Genomic DNA, 27,023 nt, shown 5'->3' on the forward strand with positions numbered 1-27,023 from the left:
TGAAGATTTCTTCAGAACTGTCTTGCCGGGAGGGGGGGAGGGAGGGGAGAGAGAGAGAGAGAGAGAGAGAGAGAGAGAGAGAGAGGGAGGGAGGGAGGGGAGAGAGAGAGAGAGAGAGAGAGAGAGAGAGGAGAGAGAGAGAGAGGGAGGGAGAGAGAGAGAGAGGGAGGAGAGAGAGAGAGAGAGAGAGAGAGAGGGGAGAGAGAGAGAGAGAGAGAGAGAGAGAAGGGAGAGAGAGGGAGAGAGAGAGAGGAGAGAGAGAGAGAGGGGAGAGAGAGGGAGGGAGGGGGGAGAGAGAGAGAGAGAGAGAGAGAGAGATTCAGTAGCCCTTGGAGAATGGCCTTAGCAAAGAAAGTTCTGGACCTAGAACATGAATGCGATTTGTAATGCTTTGTAAATGTGTGTATGGGGAACCATGTGTATACCTCTAGAATACTTCCTAGAGTCTACGCCTTTCTAGTATGTCACTGAAGACAAGGTTCTAGTAGAATGCGCCTTGATACAGACTGGAACCGGTTTGCCATGGCAGGAATAATGAAAAGCAGCAGCTGAGGTCAACCGCCTTGAAACTTTCTGCTTAGACAGAGATGTCCCTTACTTATTCCCATGATAAGAAATAAATAGCTGATCAGCTTTTCTAAAGAACTTGGTTCTATACAAGATATTACCAAAACTGCCTATGCACATCCACAGTATGCAGAATATATTCTCCCTAGTTTGTAGATTTTTGGTAGAAAACCAGAAGAATGATGGTTTAATTCAAAATAAACTCTGAAACCACTATGTTCATAAACAAGGGGGTTGGGGGACTTCCAAGACGGCTGCACACTAATCGACAACTTAAATTCAGCTCTTCTGGTGTAGGTTTACCATATTTGGTTATACGAAAAAGAGGATGAAAGATATGTGCTGGTATTATACCAGCACATATTTTTTCATCCCCTTAGGGTTGCCAGACTGACTGACCGATTCGGGACAAAAGGCCTTTTCACACTAGGTGAAGAACAAAAAAAAAAAAAAAAAGTCTTTAAGTCTTTAATGCGGAACATCACAGTTCCGCATTAATGACAAGTAGCTCCATGTTTGGTGATTTTTGATTGGCCCGTATGCCAGTATAAGAGCCAATTAAAAACTTGCACAGCGAACCCTCTCCTGTTCAATGTGGAACATCAGGCAGTTCCACATTGAACAGAGCTCCATTTTGCAATTTTTTGATTTGCTAGTATACCGGTATACGGGCCAATCAAAAATGAATAAAGTGGAGGCTGTTTTGCCAGAACTGTAACCGGCAGTGCGGGGATCGGACTGCTGATCCCGGGACAATCCCGCTGAAATTGGGATGTCTGTTTTTTGAAAATTCTGCGAGCCCAAAAAGAGGATGTGTCCGGGGAAACCCGGACATATGGTAAACCCTATCCCAGTGTAAAAAAAAGAAACTGAGAAATAAGAGCTTGTAATTCTGCCAGCTTGAGTAAAATTTGATTACTAACTAGAAAGTACACTACCTGGATGCCAGAAAATAAGAAATTTAGAGAACCTGAAAGAAAATCAACTAGAAAGGGTGAAGAGAAAACACTGACTGGTAAGACTCCTACAGTTGCTCAGCAAAAAAAGCAATTCAAGCTACAGCTTTGGTACAACGGATGGCTTCCAGTAATTTACAAGAAAAAATAAATCAACTGTACTCAGAGCCGATTAAAATAAATGAAATAGAAAAAGGAGTAGATATCATCAAACAATAAAAGAATGGAAAAAAACAGAGGAAGCTTTAACTAGCTATTCAGATGAACTCATAAAAATTCAAAAATCAGAGACTTGAAATGGGGAAAAGACCAGCAGAGTATGAGACTGCTCAAGAAGAGCAGTTTCAAAAAATGGTAGACTTAGAAGACAGAGCACACAGAGAACACATGAGATTTTCTGCTGTATCAGAGAAACAAAAAAAGTCAAAACTGGTGTGAGGAATACAACAATAAAAAAAGCTGGATGTAAAACCAAACAAAATGTATTACTTTAAACACATTAAACAGTAAGCGCTTTTGTCTCAAATAAGACGTCTTCAGATTGGTTAATGCAATTAGAAACACTAATGTATACCTCTAGGGTCAAAATATGTACTATTGCTAATTAAATGTTTTAACCCTTTCCTTCTCAAAAAAGCCACAAAATCTTCTCTGTTATTAAGACCAGGTGGAGAACATGCATTTAATCTTATTTGCCAACCACCCTAGTCCTTCTTCAGCATTAAACATCTTCTCAAAGCCTTTTACTTAATCTAAACCACAAACCTAACATCTATTTTACATTTAGTAATTTTGCAATGTTTCCCAAGAGTATTTTTCTCATCCCAAAAGACAGCATATATTTGTGCCCATATATTATTTTATACAGTTCTCTGGTAGTATGACCAACATCACATGAACTGCATGACATACACAATATTAAATAAACCACAAATTTTGACTTACATGTATACCTTCCTTTCACCTCTATGTTAAAACCATTTAGACAAACTTATTTAACATCACATAAGAAATGATAAATTGCAATTTAAACATGCCAGGATTAACACACTTTTGTGGGGTTTCAGTTTTGACTGAAAAATTTTAAAACTTTTTCCTTTTTTTTTTTTTTTTTTGTACAAAAACAGAATGCGCCCCCACTACTTTGTAAATTTCTGGGCAGCTTTTCAACATTTTCCAGTTAGTTGAAATGTTTTTAATAGCTCTAAGATCTACACTATTTGCAATCTACATGGACGTTTTGTAATCATTTGCCTAGTACAACAAATTTCCTTAGTACCTTCTTTCTTTTTGTTAAATATTTCTGTATACTATTCTGCTACTAAGTTCTCAGGATAGCCTCTACTGATTTGCTATCAAAATCTTCACCCTTGGCAGTTTATTAACGCTCATTAGTTAGTGTTCTTGTATAGATGCAAAAGCCTAGAAGGCTCAGTTTTTCCCTCAACAGCCGTCAATAAAACCCTTCCAAGTTTTTCTGCTGCTCTACGAGCAGTTCAGTTGTGCACTGAGCAGTGTTACCTTATTGATCAACCTTAGCCTACACAAAACTATAGGTCCCTCTCTTACGGTCTTCTCTGCGCTACCAGCACAATCATGTCAAATTAACCCATTTCACTTCCCTAATAAAACATACAGTAAGAGCCTGGTCTCATGGACAGGCAATTTCCCCTTCATCGCTCTGGCCAACTTGAGGAATGCAGCAATTGTCTCATGTATACTGACAACCACTTACTCCTGAAACAAATACCTTATGTGAGAGATGTAGTTACATTACAAAACTGGAGGCAATACTCTCACATCAGGACAAACAGTGCCAAACAGTTTGCCACCACCACACACACACACACACACACACACACACACACACACACACACACACACACACACACACACACACACACACACACACACACACACACACACACACACACACACACACCTCAACCAATAAGCCCATAAGGTTCATCACCACAAAACCTAATGTATTGCTCATAGGTGACTCCATTGTGAGATGGATGGATGTTCCCTTAACCGGGCAAGATACGGAGCAGGTTACAGTTAGCTGCCTGGGGGTGGGTCAGTGACTTGAGATGTACCACACTGAGCTCTCAGATTATGTGTTATAAGCAGTTATAAGCCTAGCCTTAAGCAGCATCCTACCTTCTCCAAGGAAAATGCCACAATACAAACAAAAAATGGTTGATTAATTGGTTTAGCTTCTGGTGTCAGTCCAAGGAGATCCAATATCTGTCAGCCTGGGAAGACATGGTCAACAAGCCACCCTGTTTTGCCAGAGATGGTCTGCATGTCTCTGGGAGGCTTTCGGATACGGGCAAAGGCATTAGCCACCTATATGGTCTCTTTTTTTAGGCAGTATCAAAATAACCAACCTCCCAACATAATAAAATCCTCTCTAGATAAACTCAAGCTACTAGTGCTTAATGCCAGGAAGATGCTGACGTCTGTGCAGTCACCGAGACAAGGTTTCAAGGCATGGAAAGCACTCTTGCTGTGCAGGGCTGCAATGCCTTCCATACATTCAGACCACAAACTGAGCATGAAAGAACAAAAGGAGGAGGTGTATCCATCTTCATTAAGGATAAGCACTCCTCGAGACCACAGTGACTAGAGCTATTTTATGTCCAACTAACTATAGGCAAAACTCCCTATCACATCATAGCTAGCTATAGGTCCCCCACCATAAACAGAAAAAGCACACCACATACCTGGACTTACTGGAGTCACTTAGCATACAGACCAGCACCTTAATCATGGGTGAATTTAAATTAACCCGTCATCGACTGGGAAATGTACACTACCACAAACATGCTGGCCCGGAGTTTCTTGGACTTTGTCAATGCAAATGATATGGAACAGCTAGTCAACACATCCACAAGAGACTCAAATGTCCTGGACATAGTACTCACTAATATGGAGAGCTTTGCAACACTCTTCCTCACCATGTGATGTCCACCCTGGTAAGATTGGACCATAAATCAGTCTTGGTCAATGGAATTATAAGACCAGATACCCCATCATGCTCAAAAATGCTTAAGAATTTTTCGATGACAAATTACCTCCAACTAAGTGATGGTTTAAGAGGTTTCAAAGCCCTCTCAAACACAGATAACAAGGACTCCTATGCAAACGTGAACAACAATGCCCTGTAGAACCACTTACGCAGCTGCATAGAATTGGCTGCACCTGACCGTATTAAAACCAGGTCTTGCCAAAAAAAAAAGTCACCCTGGTGGACCCTTAGTATAAACAGGCTATACAGCAATAGAAAAATTAATGTCAAAGAACAAGAGGGAACTGGCTCTGCAGAGGAGATAATCCCTCTTTAGCTTAAAGTAGAGATCTTGTCAAGTACTCCAAAGCTAACTACAAAGCAAAAATGGCCTCCCTAGCTAAAGTATCACTATGTCCAAAATCTAGCAGCCGATAACTTGAGGACTGAAGGACTGAGATTTAATAAAATCACAAACAAAACATGCAATAAACAATTTTCTTAAGCGCTTTTTGTCCAGCACAGTGGCTGGACTTCTTCAGATAAGATGCATTCAAATCACTGTTTAAAAATGTTTGAAAAATATCATGTGAGTGAACCTTGTAAATTATTAAGTACATAAACACCTCAAGGTAGAATCTTAACCCTGACCTACCTGAACTAAAATCAATGTTCACATAAAAATAAAGTGAAAACACCTCTTTTACTTTTCAAATCATGAATATGCAGTCAAAACTGAAATTCAGCTTAACAGCATTAAATAAAATAAATAGATGTGCTACATTTTTTCTTAAGTAAACTACAGAACTTATATATAAACACAGTTCTTATACATGACCATGCAAACATTTAATGAAGTTCACCTCCACATACTTTTCAATTTTAAATAAGGAAGAATAGTGCAGGTTTCATTAAGCCCCGGATATTGGTGGGCATTAACTCGAAGTTGCCACAATAATTCCAGTTGTTCTAATAATAATGAAGCAGGACCCCCATGTAAATCTTGGGTAATTTGGTCAATAATTCTAAATTTAAACTTGTGGCTAGGTAAGATTTTCTATACGTCTAGCCAGAGCGTTTTCTGTTTTCCTTTTCCTAATACAATACAGATGTTCGTATATTCTTTAAGCTTTCTGTTTTTCCAATATAGAAAGTGGGACAGAATTCACATTGGGATAGATATACAAGCATTTTAGTGTTACAATACAGATGTTCGTATATTCTTTAAGCTTTCTGTTTTTCCAATATAGAAAGCGGGACAGAATTCACACTGGGATAGATATACAAGCATTTTAGTGTTACAACTGTATCTTCATTTAACTAAATACTTTTTGTTTCTAATAATAAATTTCTGTCCTATTGCTATGAATCCACAGTAGTTGCAACATTCACATTTGTACATACCTGGGTTTCTTGTGACATTAATAATGGGAGTTTCCATTAAGTTCTTCAAATTATTACCCCTCCTATAATTGTTGGCTTGTGTCCAACCTTGTTAACTATGTCATTGTCATTTATAAGGAGGTTCCAATTTTTATTAATAATTTTCTTTAATTCTAATGTATCAGTACTGAATGTCACAACAAAAAAACTCATTTTATATGTGAGACAAGATTCAACAGTGTGTGTTACTTTGCTCAAAGTTGGTACCAATAAGTTTTCTTGTGTAGTTGGTACGTCTACTGAGGAAGTTTGTGCTGTTATTCATTTCTTGTAGTATCAGCTACCTTGATACTACAAGAAATGAACAACAGCACAAACTTCCTAAGATTTACATCAAATTTTAGTAACACCACCATAGCCTACTTGGATGTACAATTGAAGAAAGATCTTGAGCTTGATTGCTATATAGCATCTGTACATCGGAAAGTAACTTAATGTAACTCATTCTTACACTATGCAAGTGCACATCCATTTAGTCAGAAAAGGTCGGTAGTGAAAGGGCAGCTCATTAGAGCAGCCAAAATGGTCACTACTGACAACTATTTTTATGAGGAAGGTGAACACCTAACTCAAATGTTTTCACAGAGAGCATACCCTGACTCCCTTACGAAGAATTTAGTGTCAGAAGTAATTTACAAGCGTCAAATAGGTTTTTACAAACCTATATTAAGTGCATTTAGGTCCAACATTACTACCTCAGTAGAAGTACCAACTACACAAGAAAAAGTACAGTTGTGTACACTTACCATAAATGAAGATGTTAGAGTGTATTCACTGTTGCAGTCATTACATTTGGGTTATCTGCTTGCAGTAGCCCTCAGTCGGCCTGATTAAAAAGTCTTGGGTCCTGCGTCAGATGCTGTCCCTTCTTCCATGACGTCAGGTCGTCAGGGGTATAAAGCATGCAGCAGAAGCTATTACATCAGTTTTTCTTGTCCCAGATGTCAGGTGCCCCCCTAATGGAAGCAATTAAATCTATAATTACAAGGATATACCTCCAACAAAAAAACAAATACACCAAAAAGATTTTTGAGCATAGTAAGGGAGAGTAGAGGTATAGCCAAAAGAAGAAAGGGGGCTGGAAGGAGGGTAACCAGGACTGCAACAGTGAATACACTCTAATATCTACATTTATGGTACGTGTACACAACTGTACTATGTTCTTCGTGTTTCACTGTTTCAGTCATTACATTTGGGTAAATTCCCAAACAAGTTGGGAGGTGGAATTTAAATAGAATTAGGACCGGCTATAAGACCCTGCAAGACTGCAGTGGCAAAGCCAGCTCTGGATTTAGAAAAAATTCGCAAATAAGGCTTGGTGAAACTATGTACAGAACTCCAGGTAGCAACTTCTAGATGTCCCTAGTAAGAGGTAGATGCAGCCCTGGTTGAATGGGATCTGATGCCCTGAGGGATATGTCTTTCCATAGTGCTTACAGCAGAAATGAATGCAGTGGCCTATCCATTTTGAAATGGCTTGCTTTGAAATAGCTTTCCCCTCTGTCCCTGCAGCAAATGCCACCAGCAGTTGTTCAGATTTCCTTTGAGGTTTAGTCCTGTCAAAGTAAAATCCAAGTTGTCTGTGCACATCTAAGGAGTGCAGTATCTGTTCCTCTTTGTTCTGTGGGTTAGGAAAGAAGGTAGGCAAATGAATGGACTGAAGAGCCACACTGTATACCACACCTTGGGCATGAAGGAGGGATTGGTTCGGAGGGACATCCTGTCCCCATGAAAGATGACGAAAGGCTCCACTGCCATAAGGGCCTGTAATTCAGACACTCTTTTTGCAGAAGTGATTGCTAAAAGGAAAGCTGTTTTCCAGGAAAGGAATTTTAAATATGCAGTATTAGCTGGCTCGAAAGAAGGAAGAGCGAGTTTCTCCAAGACAAAGTTAAGGTCCCAGGCTGGAGTTGGAGCTCTCCTGGGTGGCCTTAAATATTTGGCCGCTCTGAGGAACTGCTTGAGCAGTGGGTGAGAGAAGAGGGGAGGCTCTGTGCTGTAATGAGCTGAAATGGCTGAGGCATGAATTTTGATGGAGGAAAAGGACAAGCCCTTATGAAGCATCTCAGTCAAGTATTGTAGAATCGGAGGTAAATTGGTCACTGCTGCGCTCATCCCTTGAGATTGATTCCAGGCACAAAATATTTTCCATTTTGCAGCATAAGATTTTCTGGTACTAGGCGTCCTTGCCTCTAAAATGATATCCATCACCTATTTACTGAGGGATGGTAAAGGAGAGATTGGGTAATTAGCCAGGTTGCTAAGTTCAGGGTTTGCAGCTGAGGGTGCAGAATCTGGTTCTCCTGCTGAGACAAAAGGGAAGGGAGTCTGAGGCAGGTGCCATGTGGCCAAGCATGACACACTGCTCAAGAGGGGGTACCAGTGTTGGAGTGGCCAGTCTGGTGCAATTAAAATTGTCCTTGGCTTGTCCTGTTTGATCTTTAGTAGTACCTTGGACAGCAGAGGCAGAGGAGGAAAGGCATAAACTGATAGGGTTTTACAGCTGAAGGATAGAGCATCCACTTTCCAAGCTGCCTTCTGGGGAATCCTTGTGCAAAATGTGTCCAATTGATGGTTCTGGGGGGAGGCAAACAGGTCTATATCTTGGCTCCCCCACTTGCTTGTCAACATGTTAAAAATCCTTGGTTTTAGTTTCCACTTGTGTGGGTCCGTGAGGTTTCACTTCGTCCGTCTGCCAGTGTATTTAGTTTTCCTGGCAAGAATTGAGCTTGTAGATTCACTTGATAGTTCAAGGCTGTGTTCCACACAGCCATGGCTAGTTTGCAGAGGGGGTAAGAATGTGTACCCCCTGCTTGTTTATGTACCACATGACAGTTGTGTTGTCAGTCTTTACCATTACTTGTCCTGAAAGAATGTGGTCCTTAAAGGCTGTCAGAGCATTCTGTACAGCTAACATTTCCTTTTGATTTATGTGCAGGTGCATTTGACTTGGGCTCCATTTGCCCTGAATGCACTTCCCTGCCAGGTGAGCCTCCCAAGCACAGTCTGATGCGTCTGTTAAGGTTTGGGCGGCAGGGGGTAGTGTGAATGGTAGTCTCCTGTTTTGGTGGCAGGCCTCTGCCCACCAAAGGAACTCCAGGTGTAGGCAAGGTATGATAGGAATCATTGCTTCTAGATCCTGCGAATGTTGACACCATAGGCTTTTGAGATACCACTGTAGTTTCCTCATATGCAGCCTTGCATATGGAATTAAAAGAATGCAGGAGGCCATGAACCCCAAGGCTTGCAGTATTTGCCTTGCAGATAGCTAGGTTTTTTGTGGCCACTTGTTTGAAGTAGGTTGCCAAATGAATTTGTTTCTCTGGAGTGAGGAAAGCCATCTGGGAAGTTGTATTCAAGCTTGCTCCCAGGAATATAATTTGTTGACAGGGTACCAGGTGTGATTTCTTTTCGTTTATGGTGTACCCCAGACAAGTTAGCCCCCTTAGAACAAAGGCCAGATGATTCAACAGTATGTCCTGGCTTTCTGCCTGAATTAGACAATCGTCCAGGTATGGGTATATTTGAATATTTCTTTGCCTGCAAAATGCAATGAATGGAGCCAGGCACTTTGTGAATACCTTGGGTGCAGTAGGTAAGCCAAAGGGCAGTGCAGAGAACTGATAGTGCGTGTAGCCTGCTTTGAAGCATAGGTATCTTCTGCAAGACTCCCTGATAGGGATGTGCAGGTATGCTTCTTTTAAGTCTAGTGTTGCCAACCATGCGTCTTTGCCTAGCATAGGAAGCAGCTGGTGAAGAGTCAGCATTTTGAATTTTGGAATCACCAGAAAGGTATTTAGAGTAGAAATGTCCAGGATAGGATCCATGTATTGCCTTTTCTGGGTACCAGGAAAAGTCTCGAATAGAAACCTTGTCCCTTTTCCGGTACCAACTGAATAGCTCCCATGCTTAAGAGATAACTTGATTTTGGGTCTCTGCCCACTGATTTGGGAGTAAATCTGGCCACCCGACTTGGTGTTTGTAACGTGTAGAAGTGAAATCTGTATCCTTGGGACACTATATTTAAAACCCATTTGTCCTGGGTAATGAGTTCCCAGGTTTTGGCTAGCAGACCAATCTTTCCGCCTAAAGAAGCATTCAGTTGGGAAGTGCTTGGAAGTTTTAAAAGCAAGTCATTGAGACAGTTTTCCATGGGGGGGGGGGGGTCTTACTACTCAGATTTGGGTGCAGAAAACCCCCACTGCTTAGGTCTTGTGTGTCCCCTGGGACTGAAATCTGGGGTTCCTGCTGTGTCTGGGACTGGCTTGAAAAAAGACCTGGAAGGGGCTGGAAAGGACCAATTCTTAGAGGACCAATGCCTACTAAATCTAGGAGGCTGAACTTGCAAGAAATCTTTAACAGTTTGCATAGATTTAGCTTTATCTTCCATCTTTTTGCTTTGTTGCCAAACAGGCAGTCCCGATTTAAGGGTGCATCCAACAGTTTAGCTTTAACGTGATCAGGCAGAGATTGCTCCTTAAGCTAAGCATGCCTTATGAGCACAGACTCAGTAACAGCAGCCCCGCAAGAGGCCTCTAATGAATCAAATCCACATTGCAAAGTATGTTTACCAACCTGTTCAGCAGAATGCATTAAATCCTGTAATTCTTTATTTTCAGCACAGTCAGGAATCAACATAATTTTCTGTTTAAGCAACCCAATTACATGTTGTTGATTCTTTAACACATGAAACAGGCAGTTTAAAGCCCTAATGGCCAAGGTTGCAGAAGTGTAAACCTACTTACCCCATCTATCCAGCACCCTGGAGTCTCTATCAGAAGGGGTAGGATTTTTAGCAGTAGAAGCCTTAATGCCCTTGGGTCCCTGTGAAATAGTCTCTGGATCCGCAATAGGATTTTTAAAAAGAAACTTGTGTGAATCAGGAACCCTGTAATATCTGTCAGGTTTTCTGGGAGCAGAAGGCAGAGGATCATGGGCCAAACTAGATTCCGAAAAGGCATCATCAACAATGTCTAGTACAGGAGTTCTAGCTAAAGGCCTATGCTGAGGCAGGAGTAAGAAATCCCTAAGCCTCTTTTTTGAATCAGAAAAATCCTGGCTTTCCCAGTGGAAATGCTCCCTTAGAGTATGTAAGGTTTCACCAAAAGAAAAATCCTCTGGAGAGGAAGCAGAGGGAATAGAGTCCTCTGCAACAGACTCCTCATAAGTAGATAAGGGCAAATCCAGATCATCAGAAGAATCAGAAAAATCAGAATCCTGGTCAGAAGATTCATTAACAACTTCAGTCCTAGGTCTCTTAGAAGGGGGAGGTTGGCTTCCCCTGATTAAAGTTAAGATCTTCAACCGTTCTTATTTGTTTTTTTTAGGCATAGGGGCCTGAGCGTCAGTTTCTTAGGCATGGTTCGAGATTTAGGCCTAAATAAAGAAGGAGGTGTCTGTTTAATATGCAAGTCCGTAGGCCTGAATACACCCTCAGAAGCTGGTGCCTGCACAGCGGCTCTGGACCCATTCAAGGTAGAGACATCTGCAGGTTCCACAGTTGAAGCATTTCGCGGCATACCGGACTCTGAATGGGTCTCAGTAGAGGCCTGTGAATCAGAAGTAGTGGGTATCAGGGGCTGCGAAAGAGCCTCACTGAATACTGGCGAACTGGCGACTAGCTTAGGAGAAGCGTCGTTGGCAGCTTTGGACCTAGGCGGCCTTTCTCTGTCTTTATCTTTGTGTTTTTTGGAATCCCAGTAGTCGGATGGCTAACAGACATTTCTGGATAATTAAACAGAGAACCAAAATATTTAGAGGCGAAAATATACAGACGATGGATAGTGCGCTGATTAAATAAAGCACAAAACCAACAGCAAGGTACGTTGTGGTCAGGGCCCAGACAAGGAATACAGTATGAATGAAAATCTTTGTGATGTATTTGCTTTCCACAAGTAATGCAATTATTAACTTTTATGGACATCGGTAAGGAGCAAGAAAGAATTTCCCCAACGGGGTACTAAAAGAATTTCCCCAACGGGGTACTTAGCTTTAGTTGAAGACTTTGGTTCTGAAACTCAAAAAAGAAAATTTCAGGAGTCGTCCGATCGGCACATGCGAAGTGCTTCTGCTTCAGGCACCGCACGGCAAGAAAGTCTGGTGTAATGGCGTCGGCTGCATGTTTTATAACCCTGACGACCTGACGTCATGGAAGAAGGGACAGCATCTGACGCAGGACCCAAGACTTTGTTAATCAGGCCGACTGAGGGTTACTGCAAGCAGATATAACCCAAATGTACTGACTGCAACAATGAAACACGAAGAACATCTTATTGGTATCAACTTTGAGCAAAGTAACACACACTTGTCGAATCTGGTCACACATACAAAATTAGTTTTATTGTGACATTCAGTACTAATACTTTAGAATTAAAGAAAATTATTAATAAAAATTGGAACCTCCTTATAAATGACAATGACATAACAAGGTTGGACACAAGCCAACAATTATTTATAGGAGGATTAATAATTTGAAGAACTTAATGGAAACTCCCATTAATGTCACAAGAAACCCAGTTATGTACAAATGTGAATGTTGCAAATACTGTGGATTCATAAAAGGACAGAAATTTATTGTTAGAAACAACAATTATTTAGTTAAAGGAAGATGTAATTGTAACACTAAAATGATTGTATATCTAACCCAGTGTGAATTCTGTCCCGCTTTCTATATAGGAAAAACAGACAAAGCTAAAAGAGAGAATATACGAACATCAGAAAACGCTCTGGCTAGACATATAGAAAATCTACCTAGCCACAATTTTAAATTTAAAATTATTGACCAAATTACCCAAGATATACATGGGGGGGGGCTTCATTACTATTAGAACTGGAATTATTGTGGCAACTTCAAGTTAATGCCCACCAATATCTAGGGCTTAATGAAACATGCATTATTCTTCTTTATTTAAAAATGAAGAGTATGTGAATATGAACTTCATTAAATGTTTGCTTGGTTATGTATAAGAACTGTGTTTATATACAAGTTCTGTAGTTTACTTAAGAAAAAAATGTAGCACATCTATTTTATTTAATGCTATTAAGTTGAATTTCAGTTTTGACTGTTTGCATATTCATGATTTGAAATGTAAAAGGGGCGTTTTCACTTTATTTTTGTGTGAACATTGATTTTAGTTCAGGTAGGTCAGGGTTAAGATTCTACCTTGAGGTGTTTATGTACTTAATTAATAAATTTTCAAACATTTTTAAACAGTGATTTGAATGTATCTTATTATCTGAAGTCCAGCCACTGTGCTGGACAAAAAGCGCTTAAGGAAATTGTTTATTGCATATTTTGTTTGTGATTTTATTAAATCTCAGTCCTTAAGTTACCGGCCGCTACGTTTTTTATTTGATCATTACGTTTTTTTTTTTTTTTTCCATGTTTTATGTCCAAAATCTAAAAGGGAATACCCAGCTATGCGCTGAACTGGTTGTGGATAGCACCACCCATACTCAACCAGAGGTAACAGCCAACCTGCTAGTTGACAGATTGCTCTCCAAGGCCAAAAACATGGCATCAATGGGACCAGAAAACATCCCAGGTTGCCTTTTAAACAATTTAAAATACAACCTAGAAAACCATATGGAACCTTGTTTAATCACAGCCTGAGAACTGGCTATGTTCTAGCAGAATGGAGGACGGTAACAGTAATCCCTCTGCACAAAAGGGGACTCTCAACCAACCCTGGGAATTATAGACCCATAAGCTTGACTAGCCTCATCTGCAACGCCATGGAAAGAATCATTATGGACCTTATTAACAAGCACATAGGTAATCTCCAAACTCTGAACCCAACCCAGTCTGGATTCGTTATAAGATAGACCATGCCTGTTAAACATGGTTGACTTCTTACAGAAAGCCACAAAGGCCCTGGATGAGGAAAAGACTGTGCTTACTGCCTAACTTGATCTAGCCAAGGCATGTATTGAGAATCAACCCCTACATGCCAAACAGCTCACAGACAGGACTCACTTTCATAGTGGGTGACTTCATCTCTACCAAAAGACCAGTCACCAGTGGTGTATCAAAGGGTTCTGTTAACTACCACAGACCCTTATCTCCAAGAACCTCACTCACCTAACCACACACAATTGGGACAACTCACGATAAATATGACTAGGCTTGTAAGGGCTCTAGAGAAGTTAGCCTAGTGACCTCCTATGAACCTACATGTAATGTATTCTGTATGGAACTAAAAATGTGTTAATATGGCCTGTTTTCTTTTATATTAATGTATACTTGCCTACATCTTATGTGGTACTTTAATAAAGGTGCTAAACAAAGGTTTGTTCTTAACGTGACCCTATCTCTGTGGAATATGAGGCAAGGTTCACTCACCATAAGCGGTCCCACCTCAAACTCTTTTTGCAGATGTCAGAGCAATGCTGAGTACAGTTTTCCAAGTCAAGAACCTCAAACTGGCCTGATAAGTAGGTTCAAAATGTAACTGTCAATTTTTCATGCACAAAGCTAAGATCACAAAAAGCAGCAACCTGTTTACCCACTAGTCTTAAGTATAAAAGACTCCTTTCAGAAATAGCTTTACCACAAAGAGGAGGCTCCTTGGTCAGATATATTGAAATGGCTGCAAAACAAACCTTTAGAGAGAGGACAAGAAAGGCCACAGGATAGTGACACATACACACACACACACACACACACACACACACACACACACACACACGTATATGGTCCACCAAAATAACATGATCAAAGGATCAGCCATAGCTCAGCAAACAAAATGCACTAACAGTAGTTAAAAAGCAACTAAAGTCTTTGATCTGAAACATCTATTGATCTTTTCCAACAGCCTTGATAATAACTTCTAATGAAGTTTTCCAGAACATTTTCTAATGAAGTTTTCCAGAGTACTGAAACCTTTGAAAATAACATTAGGTTCTACAAATGGGAGGATGTCTAACTCTTATACTTTATAATATGGATGGTGCTAAGGAACACACTAGCAAAAAAAACTTTGCTAGCCAGTTTGTTGCACATTAGTACTGTGGCAGCACTGTAGCACTTAACTGACTACTGCAGTCTGGATAGTGGTTGAAAAATGTCCATAATGAGAACTTCATCTTAGTCAACAAATTAAATTAAAATTAAAAATGAATACAAAACTGTAGTGTTGTCTGGGAATATATGTAGATGGCCATAAACAAAAGCTGTCTTGAAATACTGTTACAGTCCTATGAACTGCTTTACCATACCTTCAGGTTGCCATGAAGAGAGCTTTCTTGACTTGCCCAAATGATTTATTTTTAGTGTTGAAGTAGGCTCCCTATGCAAGGACCAAAACAGTTTGCTAGATGCGGAGTTGTTTTAGGAGGAACTAACAGCAACCCTTTTAATATGGCCAGATCTGCCCATCAGAAAAATTCTCTTTGCAAACTGTAGTGCTGGTATCACTGATTACAGCGAAGAACTCTGTTCCAAGCATTCCATAAGAGTTCAATGACACCTCTTGTGTAGTCTTTGCATGGTGGACTAAAACAATGCAAAACGACAGGTAACTTGCAGCTTTGCTTGGAACCTTTAGAAACTGCTTTGTTGCAATTTCTTTCTTTACATTATTAAGATATGCCATCACTCATTGAATTTCTTGCATCATTTACTAGGCAAGAAGGACCACAACTTGGCTAGATACATTACTGAGGAGTATTTTTTTTTATTTAACATTTGTTGACTGGGAAAGTCCGACTAGGTGAGAGCCTATTTTCATTGGAGGCCCAGGGAGAAACGCTCCAGAAGTATGTCTTTGGAATGTGGCAGGAAATCGGAGTACCCGGAGGAAACCCATGCGAACGCAGAGAGAACATGCAAACTCCACACAGAAAGCACCCCAGCCAAGAATCAAACCAGAGAACCTCTTGATGTGAGGCGACAACGTTAACCACTGCATGACTAGCAGTAATCCCCAGAGTCCGCATCAGAGTCACTATTGTAGAAATGTGCCAATACAATTCCTATGTGCATCAGGCAACAGTCCAAATATAGCAAGGTACAAATATTCTACTTTCTGAGGTATGCAAATAACCTGGAATTCATGAACGGTCTGTAAAAGGGCTTTTTACTGGAGTGCGGAGGCATGCATCTTTTATGCCAACTGATGCCATACACAAAACTTAATTCTATGAAAGGTTGTACTTGCTTTAAGGTTACAGCTTACTGTGAGAAAGTAATCATTCATGTCTAATAAATCTCAAACAGCTTTTAGTAGGAAAAAAAAAAAAAAAAACGCCATGTCTATCCCCTAATAGAAAACACAAACATTGGAACTCAGATGTGATTTAATAACTTTCAAGCTAGCAGGACCCCTTCATCAGGGGGTTGTTCAACTACTTCAGGCTGCACTGTGTTGCAAAGTCTGTGCAAATTTTTTTATTAATTTATCCTTGTTTACTATCAGCAGAAGCCTTGAGTGGTGGTTCTTGTTGTATTGCCCCTTTAATAAGACTTGCGTTACAAGAAACCATGCCTTTGGGTATGTGGAACAGAAAGTAGCTGAGGTTGCTGACAAAATTCTGTTGTGTACTTGAGCAACAGTGTGTAAACCATGTTTGCCTGTTGTACTTATACTTTTGTACTTTCCTTGCCCAGCTGGTTAGTTAGGCAAAGAAATGATCTAGGTTAACAGGTACCTCACGGAAATGTGCCTTATTATTTAGGAAGATCGTTTTACATAACTGCACACAACTTTTTTTTTTTCTTAAGGATCTTTATTAAATCAGATTTTCATTTTTATTACGTGTTTGCATACAGAAAACCGTTTCCATTGTTCTTGTCATGCACTATACATACGTTTTCTTTTAAACAATTTTTATTCTACTATACAAGTCACTCACTCCTGCCTCACCTTAAACCTCACTTCTCTTCCCCATGAACATTATTTCCTGCATTTTTTTCCAACAAATTCCATTTCTAGGTTATTTACTCCTTCCCTTTTCTAAAGATCACATCTCCAGTTCTTGTATCTCCTTTACAATATCCAGAGCTTCCTTCACATTGGGAATAGATTTGAATTTTCTAGCAATTGTTAATTTTGGCAGCCAATAACATTACACTTTGTAAAGCCGTATGTCGGGACAATTCAGATCCTATATCCCATCTCAAAAGAATTATTTTCCCAGTTACAACTATCTGTTCCCCCAACATTTTATATATATATATATATATATATATATATATATATATATATATATATATATATATATATACACACACACATACACACACACACACACACACACACACACACACGTGTGTGTGTGTGTATATCTATATCATATATATATTTTTTTAAACCCAAGTTTGTCTATTATTTTGTCTAGTTTCCCCAGCTTGCCCTTCCTATCCAAAACCAGCAGTTTGAATCCATTCACAGTATAGAATTTTGACAAGTTACTACATGGGCTAAAATAATTAAGAGCTCTCACATTTGTCAATAGCTGTCCAGTAACCTACTTTCCCTGTCAAGGATTATGAGTGCCAAAGGTAGGAGGAGGAGGACAGTGATAGGATCTCTTTGTGGTGATTGTGGAAGTCCTATGTTTTGTGGCCTAATAGAGCAGTCCTCAGCCATTGCTGTGGATCCTTTGGTATCGGGCCACCAGGCAAGGAGTGAAACAAAAAAATGAATGTGTGTATGTATGTTTGTGTGTCTGTCTGCATGTGTGAGCGAATGCGTGCATGAAAGCAGAATGTGCATGTGTGTGAAAGAAGAGACTGTGTGTATGAGAGAGAGTGAGCAGCGAGAGCGATCTAGCCATTATTTTATGCTCGCTAAGCAGCTCTTTTGCTGTTTAGCAAGTGTAAAATAAAGTCAAGGAAAAGTACAGTTGTGTACACCTACCATAAATGTAGATGTTAGAGTGTCTTCACTGTTGCAGTCATGACTGTAGGGTTCTCCCCTGCCGGCAGGCAGCCCTCGGTCGGCCAGAATCCCAAAGTCTGGGTCCGGCTTCGGCTGCTCAACCATGCTCCCTGATGTCAGAGCGCCAGGAGTACAAAGCTGACAGCCGACGCCATCTTCTCCAGTTTTTCTTGCCCCAGATGTCAGGAGTCCCAAAATGAAAAAGGTCCCATAACCTTTGCAAATACACCTCAGAAGAATGGTGAAAAAAGGAAATACACAAAAGTAAAAATAAGAGGGGACAGGAGGGAGGGAAACCCAGACTGCAACAGTGAAGGCACTCGAACATCTACATTTATGGTAGGTGTACACAACAGTACTATGTTCATCGTGTTTCACTGTTGCAGACTGTAGGGTAGAATCCCAAAGCTGAAAGAAAGGGAGGTGGTCATAAAGAAGAAGGGGCGGCTAAAAGGCCTTGCAAGACTGCAGAGGCAAAGCCTGCCCTAGACTTAGAGTAGAGAGGTAGATTGTAGTGCTTAGAAAAAGTATGCACAGAACTCCAAGTTGCAGCTTCCAAAATGTCTTTGGTAGGAACTCCCCTGAGGAAGGCCGCAGAAGTGGCAGCAGCTCTGGTGGAATGAGTCCGTATACTCCCTGGGATTTGCTTTCCATGGTGTGAATAACAAAATCTGATTCCATGAGCAATCCATTTAGAAATGGTCTGTTTTGAAATGGCTTTACCTTGGGAACTTGAAGCATAAGAAATAAACAATTGTTCTGATTTTCTGATGTCCTTGGTTCTGTTCAGGTAAAAACGTAGTTGTCTGTGTACATCCAAGGAATGTAAGATCCTTTCCCCTTTATTTTGAGGAGTGGGGAAAAAGGTTGGCAAGTGGATAGTTTGATTTAAAGCCACTTTGGAAACCACCTTAGGCATGAAGGTAGGATTAGTCCTCAAAGATACCCTGTCTTGATGAAAAATAATATAAGGTTCCACAGCCATAAGGGCTTGTAACTCTGAAACTCTCCTGGCAGAGGTTAGGGCTAACAGGATAGCTCTCTTCCAAGATAAAAACTTGATGTCAGAAGAGGCAGCAGGCTCAAAAGGAGGCAAGGTTAGTTTTTCCAAAACATAGTTGAGATCCCAAGCAGGAATGGGAGGAGATCTAGGAGGTCTTAAGTTCTTAGCTCCTCTGAGAAACTGTCTCATGAGCTGGTGGGAAAAAATGGGAGGGTCTGTATTATAATGAGCAGAAATAGCAGAGGCATGCATCTTAATGGAAGAGAAAGAGAGACCCTTATGTAAGAGATCTATCAAGTAAAGTAAAATTAAAGTAATGTTAGGAAGAAGAGGATCAGAATCCTGAGCCTGCATCCAGGAACAAAATCTTTTCCATTTTCCTGCATAAGATTTTCTAGTGCTAGGACGTCTGGCTTCTAAAATGACATCCATAACCTGCTTGGGTAGGAAAGAAGAAATCAAAGGCCCTGGATTAACCAGGCTGAGAGTTCTGACATGAGAGTGTAGAACCTGACCCTGATGTTGGGACAGAAGGTTCGGAGACTGAGGTAAAACCCAAGGGGGCTCCAGGCATAGGTTTTTTTAGAGTTGGATACCAAAACTGCCTAGGCCAATTTGGAGCCAGCAAGATTATTATCTTGGGCTTGTCCTGTTTTATCTTCAATAAAACCCGTGGAAGAAGAGGAAGAGGCGGAAAGGCATATCCCGAGAAGTTCCTCCAACTGAATGACAGGGCATCCACTTTCCAAGCTTCTCTGTGGAAAGTCCTGGTGCAAAAATTCTGTAGTTGATTGAGATGGGATGCAAAGAGGTCTATGTGAGGACATCCCCAGACTGCTGTTATCATCCTGAATATTTTGGTGTCCAGCATCTACTCATGTGGATCCGAAAGGTTTCTGCTCAGACTGTCTGCCAGGAAGTTTTGTTTCCCTGGTAGAAACAAAGCTTGAAGATCCAGATTGCAAGCTAGAGCTGTGTTCCATAGATCCATGGCTAGTCTGCAAAGGGGGTAGGAATGAGATCCCCCTTGCTTGTTTATGTACCACATAACTGTGGTGTTGTCTGCCCGTATTAGCAGTTGTCCTGGTTGTAAAAGATTCCTGAAGGCCAATAGAGCTTTCTGAACGGCTATCATTTCCTTTAAGTTGATATGCAGGTGCTTCTGATCCTTTGTCCAAAGGCCCTGCAGACAATTGCCCTGAAAATGGGCTCCCCAAGCATAATCCAAGGCGTCCGTGGTTAGAATCTGAGTGGCGGGAGGCAGACGGAAGGGTTTCCCTTTGTTTAGAGCACATGCCCTGGACCACCAAAGAAATTCCTTTTGAAGGCAAGGAAGGACGGCGATCAGTATGTCTAAACTGTGGCAATGCTGAGACCATACACTTTTTAGGCACCGCTGTATTTTCCTCATGTGTAGTCTTGCATATGGTACGAGAAGGATGCAGGAGGCCATGTAACCCAAAGCCTGCAGGAATTTCCTTGCAGATAGTTGAGTTAAAGTTGCCAAGGTTCTGAAAGTTGAAGCCAGCTGTAATTGTTTTTCGGATGTCAGAAATGCCATCTGGGTTGTGGTGTTTAGAAGTGCACCCAGAAAAGTTAACTGTTGTGATGGTGTCAAATTTGACTTTTTTATGTTTACATAAAAAGAAAAGAAAAAATATATACACCATCAGAGGTAAAACACAGCTGCAACTCGATGAGGACAAACACTCAGCCAGTCAAAGAAATAAAAATCCACTATTTATTCCAGCACAAAAACAGGTAAGCGCTTTCGCATTGGAGCTTCATCAGACCTTTACAAACAGTAGACCTAACCTATCTTTTATACAAAACCATCTCATCCAATAAATCAATTAAATAAAATAATTAAATAATCAACGCTTAAAGTCACAGTAAAGAGATAGAGTAATAAAGAACAAAGTTAAAAATAAGGACGTTACACAATACATCCATACAATTTACATTCTAAAAAGTGATTTTTTTAGACGTGTATCTCTTTACTGTGACTTTAAGCGTTGATTATTTAATTATTTTATTTAATTGATTTATTGGATGAGATGGTTTTGTATAAAAGATAGGTTAGGTCTACTGTTTGTAAAGGTCTGATGAAGCTCCAATGCAAAAGCACTTACCTGTTTTTGTGCTGGAATAAATAGTGGATTTTTATTTCTTTGACTGGCTAGCTGTGTTTTACTTCTGATGGTGTATATATTTTTTCTTTTTATGTACATTTATTCATTTTACACCACAGTGGTTTTACCCAGTGAATGCTAGCAATTTTCGTTTTTATTTCTGGACTTGCTTATTTATGTTTACAGAGAATCTCAGGAACTTGAGGAGGGTCTGTACAAATTCTAGATGCTGGAGTAAGACATCCTTGCTGTCTGCCTAAATTAGACAATCGTCCAGATAAGGGTAAATTTGAATTCCCTTGAGTCTGCAGTAAGCTACTACTGGAGCCAGGCATTTGGTGAAGACCCTGGGAGCAGTAGACAATCCAAAGGGCAGAGCAGAAAATTGAAAGTGCCTCGATCCGGCCTTGAACCCGAGGTATTTTCTGCGATCCTGCCTGATGGGAATGTGTAAATATGCCTCCTTTAAATCCAAAGTTACCATCCATGCATCTTTGGACAGCATTGGAAGTAGCTGCTGTAGAGTAAGCATCTTGAATTTTGGAATCTCTAGAAAGGTGTTCAAGACCGACAGATCCAGAATGGGTCTCCATGAGTTTTGCTTCCTTGGGACTAGAAAGAGCCTTGAGTAAAAACCTTTTCCCATCTCTGAAAGTGGAACCAGTTCTATGGCATTCATAGCCAAAAGAGCTTCCACCTGGTTTAAGGCCTCCGTCCACTGATGTTTTGGAAGGTCTGGCCATCCGCTTGGCCTTGGCAAGGTATGAAAATGGAATTTGTAACCTCTTAAAACCACATCCAAAACCCACTTGTCTTGGGTTATTTGAGTCCAATTTTGATAAAAAGGAGAGAGTTTTCCTCCGAGAGGGGCTTCCAGGCAAGAAGTTCCTGTAGCCCAACAGAGGGAGTCATTGAATTTGTTTCCTTTGAGTTTGTGACCTGTCCTCTCCTCCCCTAGGGGTGGAAGAAGTCCACTGTCTTGGTCTATAAGAAGCTTGTGTTTGAGGCCTTCCTCTGAGCCGTCTATATCTACCCCTCTGAGGCCTGTCTGAAGTGGGAAAGGACCAATTTTTTGAAGGCCAATTCCTGCTAAATCTAGGTGGCTGTACTTGTAAGAAATCTTTAACTGTTTGCATGGATTTCGCCTTATCCTCCCATCTTTTTAATCACCTCTTCAGCTTTTGATCCAAACTAAACATTATGCTGAACAGGAGCATCCAATAATTTAGCCTTTACTTGTTCAGGCAAATTTTGTTCCTTTAGCCATGCATGCCTTCTAATGACTGTGCCAGAGGCTGCAGCCCTACAAGAAGCCTCCAAGGCATCAAATCCACAGTGTAAACCATGCTTCCCAACTTGTTCAGTGGCATGCAATAAGTCATGTAATTCCTTATCTGCACAGGCAGAAATGGAGGTAAGCTTTTGTTTTAAAACAGACAAGAGAAATTGCTGGTATTTTAGCATATGAAACTGACAGTTTAAAGCCCTAATGGACAAAGTAGCAGAAGTGTACACCTTTTTACCCCATCTTTCTAAGGATCAAGAATCCTTTTCAGTAGGAATGGGATTTTTGGCAGAAGCGGCCTTAACTCCCTTAGGACCCTGAGAAATGGTTTCAGGGTCAGCAGAAGGGTTCTTGTATAAAAACTGATGGGAATCAGGAACCCTGTAATATCTATCAGGCTTAACAGGAGCAGGAGGAAAAGAGTCAGGGGTTAAGTTAGCCTCCGAAAAGGCATCATCCACAATATCCAAAACAGGAGGAATAGCCAGGGGTCTATGTTGGGGAAGAAGAAGAAAATCCCTCAGTCTTTTCTTAGATTCCGAATACTCCTGTCCTTCCCAGTGGAAATGTTCCCTCATTTCATGCAAAGTTTCCCCAAAAGAGAAATCCTCAAGGGGAGAAGCTGAAGGAATGGATTCTTCAGCATCAGAATCCTCATAAGGAGGGAAAGAATATTCATGATCAGAAGAAACTGAGGAAACAGAAGCCTGATCAGAGGAATCATAATAAACATCCTGCCTTGGCCTTTTATCTGGAGGGGGATGTGAACCCCTAATCATAGTAAGTAAATCCTCCGCCATCTTGAGTAACTGTTTCTGTGACTTGGGAGCCAGTTCAGAAGAGGACTGTGTTGTAGTCTTTGATTTAGGAGGAGTCTTTGCCTTTATTAGAAGCGGAGTAGGCCTGAAAACCCCTTCGGAAGCCGGTACCTGCACAGCGGCTCCGGACCCATCCGAAGGAGCATTGTCCGAAGGTCCTGCAACAGAAATATTTAAAGGCCTGGTTGGCTCCTCATGAGAGTCCATTTCGGCCATCGGTTCTGAAATGGCTGACGACAGGGGCTGCAAAAGCGCCTCACTGACGACGGCCGAACCTGAAGCTGGCTCCGCTTGTGTGCTATCATCAGATTTAGACCTCGGAGGCCTGTCTTTATCCTTGCAACGTTTGTGAACTCCGGTAGCCGGAACCGTATCAGACGACATTTTGTAGTTAAACTGCCTACCGAAGTAATGAAAAGCAAAATCGTACCTTTGCTTAATTGTACGTTGATTGAATCTAGCACAAAACCGACAACTAGCTACGTCGTGGTCAGGGCCTAAGCAAGGAATACAGTAAGAATGAAAATCCTTATGAGGTATTTGCTTCCCATATGAAATACAATTATTAACTTTTTCTGACATCGGAGTGGAGCAAGAAAAAAGTTTCCCCAACGGGGTACTTAGCTGTGAGTGGAGAAGAAAATCTTTGGGCTGAAGTATATCAGAAAAAATAGTCAGGACTCAGCCGACCAGCACTTGTGAACTGCTATCACCGCACGGCAAGAAAGACTGGGGAAGATGGCGTCGGCTGTCAGCTTTGTACTCCTGGCGCTCTGACGTCAGGAAGCATGGTTGAACAGCCGACGCAGGACCCAGACTTTGGGATTCTAGCCGACCGAGGGCTGCCTGCCGGCAGGGGAGAACCCTACAGTCATGACTGCAACAGTGAAACACGATGAACATCTGAAAATTGTGCATGTGTGTGTGTCTGTCTGCATGAGTGAGTGAATGCATGCATGAAAGTAAGACTGTGTGAGACAGAGTGACAGCGATCTTGTGTGAGTGAATGTATACATGAAAGCAAAAGAGACTGTGTGAAGGCACGCATGAAAGCAGAATTGAGTGTGTGTGTGTGTGTGTGTGTGTGTGTGTGTGTGTGTGTGTGTGTGTGTGTGTGTGTGTGCGCGAGTGAGAGAGAGACAGATAGAGATCCCTGGCAGTAGCAGCAGCGAGCTTTGAGTACCTCTCGACCATACCATTCAAACTCTCATACAATAAATCTGGACAGAGACACATATAAACAGGGACAGATTTTAAATATTGCTCTTAGAAAGTCATTAAGATTATCATTAGGTTAAGTACCTCTCAACCATACCACAACCTCTCGCACAATAAATATGGACACAGCCAAATAACAGGGACAGATTTTAAATACTGTCATAGCTCTCAACTTTCCATCTCCAAATGAGGAATATTACCTCTCATCATGTGGAACATATGAGCAAAATATGGAACACCTACTAACAGCTTGCAAACGTCAACCAGGAAGTTCACAGATGTTTAAAATGTGCTACTTTATACTACTTTGATGAATCAATATAATTCAGTACTATTTACTATGGATATCAGCTAAAAAAAATCATAATACCGCATGAGTGATAGACCCTTTCAATGTGGAACTGAGGAACATGGGCTTTATTGGTGCTAAAATTAGTAATGTTCTTCGTAATGAGGTACACTTGAGAGGTATGAATATTGCTCTTATAAACCTAAAAAATCAGTAAGGTTGCCATTAGGTTTCCATACCTCTCTGCCATACCACTCAACCTCTCCCAAAATAAATCTGGGATAAACCGTATCAGACGACATTTTGTAGTTAAAGCACCTGCCGAAGTAATGAAAAGCAAAATCGTACCTTCGCTTAATTGTACGTTGATTGAATTGAGCCACAAATAATAGGTACAGATTTTAAATATTGCTTAAACTTAGAAGGTCAACGAGGTTGCCATTATGTTTACATACCTCTTGACCATAGCAGATCAATGTGATGCTATTAAGCAGAATGTACATTTTTTTTTTTAATTATTGCCAATTCTTTTATTGTACTTTGGAGCTTTTCTCCCTGAGTCTCAGCCAAAAATGGACTCCTAGTCGAGTTGGACCTCCCCAGTAAACAAATGTCAAATAAATATTATGCATTTTAATGTTTTATTGTGCGCGTGCAATGGTTGGTCTGTGGAAAACTGCCTTGCATGAAACCGGTCCTTGGTGCAAAAAAGGTTGGAGACCGCTGGTCTAGTATATTTCCTGACATTTCTTGGCCAGTAAGCGGAGAGTCAGAATTCATATAATTAACTTTGTTGCATCACTAACTGTAGAAATAGAAGTGGGATCACTCAAATTCTAGAAGTTTTCATCATCTGTAAGGGTGCTTTCTCTGGGAAAGATTGCTCATCAAAATGCCTGTCAAAAATAACCCAAGTAACTGATCAATACTTTGAGGTGGGAACTGGAACAGTAAAGAGAACTATCCTCATGATAGGAGTCTTGTATGTAGTGCCAGCTCTTTAAAAGTCCTCTTCTTCCTCTGATGACATAGGTGAGGAGCTGTATTTAGACTTCCTCTGATGGAACTGCAAGAGATTCTCATAACTATAAAACATATGAAGACCTTTGCAGGACCATGAAAGAAGTAGACTGGCACAGAGTCAACATATTTTACTGCATTATTTTGAAATACTTGTCTCCATATAACCTGTGTTATGCCCAGCAAAATATAACTATAGGAGGTTCAACAGTAATGAAAATCTTTTAAGAAATAAGTCTGGCTTTTTCAAGGTCAAGAAACACAGTCAGGCTGAGAACTCCTGTACTGGAAAATTTGTGCGGATGGTCTGACAAAGACACCAAGTCTGGTGCTTTAAACTTAAGCAGTTGGAGTGTCTGTACTTTCACTTGGTACCTCAGAGAAGGGTTTAAAAAACATCTCACAAGGGAACTGCCAATGAAAAGGTACCTTCCAATGCTGAACTTAAAGTTAAAAATTCCAGACAACGCAAGTACTGCCTTATACGATTTTTTTTTTTTGGTAATTTTTTCAGTCTTTGCAGCTTATTCACAATGTTCACATAAATGTCTGGTCATAGTACTGAAATCAGAAGTGTCCCATTTGTCATAAACCTTTATGAAGTGAATATTTCCACCCACTTCTGTCAGCCCAATTAGAACCCTACTCTCAAAGTTAATCAACAAGCCTAGCTTTGCTTCAGGTTTCTAAGTACAGTAGCAGGTATTCCATGAACATGATAAACATCTGTTATTTCATCTTGCCTAATATTAAATTTGTCTAACCTATCTTCTGTGACAGGCCGATACCAGTATAAATTCTATAAGATGCTGGATTCACAGTATTCTGTTTTTTTTTCCAGTAGTTACTCCAACAATTTATAACCATCAAGTAAAACAGACACACCACATCAGTCTTCTTTCTAGGACATCTCAAATCAGAATGGATAAACAGGAGTTTAATTTTATAAAGTGATTAGAGATTAGCTGGTCATTAATTAAATACTGCATAAATAGCTATATATTCACTATTTTATGTATGGTATCTATTCAATCCATTTCTTCCACTTCCAAATCAACTTGTACTTAAACAGATCCCTACCTTTGTTGTGCAGGAAATCCAAAGCAGAAGCAATGTCCTTCACCACTTTACTGGCTTCCCTCTCGTTAAAGTGCTTGTGCATCTGTATATGTGTAAGTATTGTACCTAAGAGGAGGAAAACAACCGGTTATACGCCACACTTTATGACTTGCAATGAACTGTTTCAAGAGGACATCTTATTGGGAAATGTCAACTAGACAGAAGTATCTGCTTTTACTGGTGACAAAAGCTTCAGCTGGCTACCTGACTTACTATGAATCACAGTATACACCACAGACTAGATAAATTGTAACTACTTAAAACCATACATTAAGCTACAC

The 27,023-nt window shown here is 40.6% G+C and overlaps 1 protein-coding gene across 1 annotated transcript in view; it reads right to left on the reverse strand.

The window, feature by feature from the left end:
• MKNK1 (MAPK interacting serine/threonine kinase 1) overlaps positions 1–27,023 on the reverse strand; it is a gene marked incomplete in the record, with an annotated part of 837,567 nt that overhangs the window by 409,283 nt on the left and 401,261 nt on the right. The window contains 1 exon segment of the mRNA XM_044085821.1: positions 26,704–26,808. Coding sequence (XP_043941756.1) covers positions 26,704–26,808 — 105 coding nt within the window.

This window comes from Protopterus annectens, chromosome 10.part0 (genome assembly GCF_019279795.1).
Source record: "Protopterus annectens isolate FY-2018-M chromosome 10.part0, PAN1.0, whole genome shotgun sequence".
Classification (NCBI taxonomy): Eukaryota; Metazoa; Chordata; order Ceratodontiformes; family Protopteridae; genus Protopterus; species Protopterus annectens.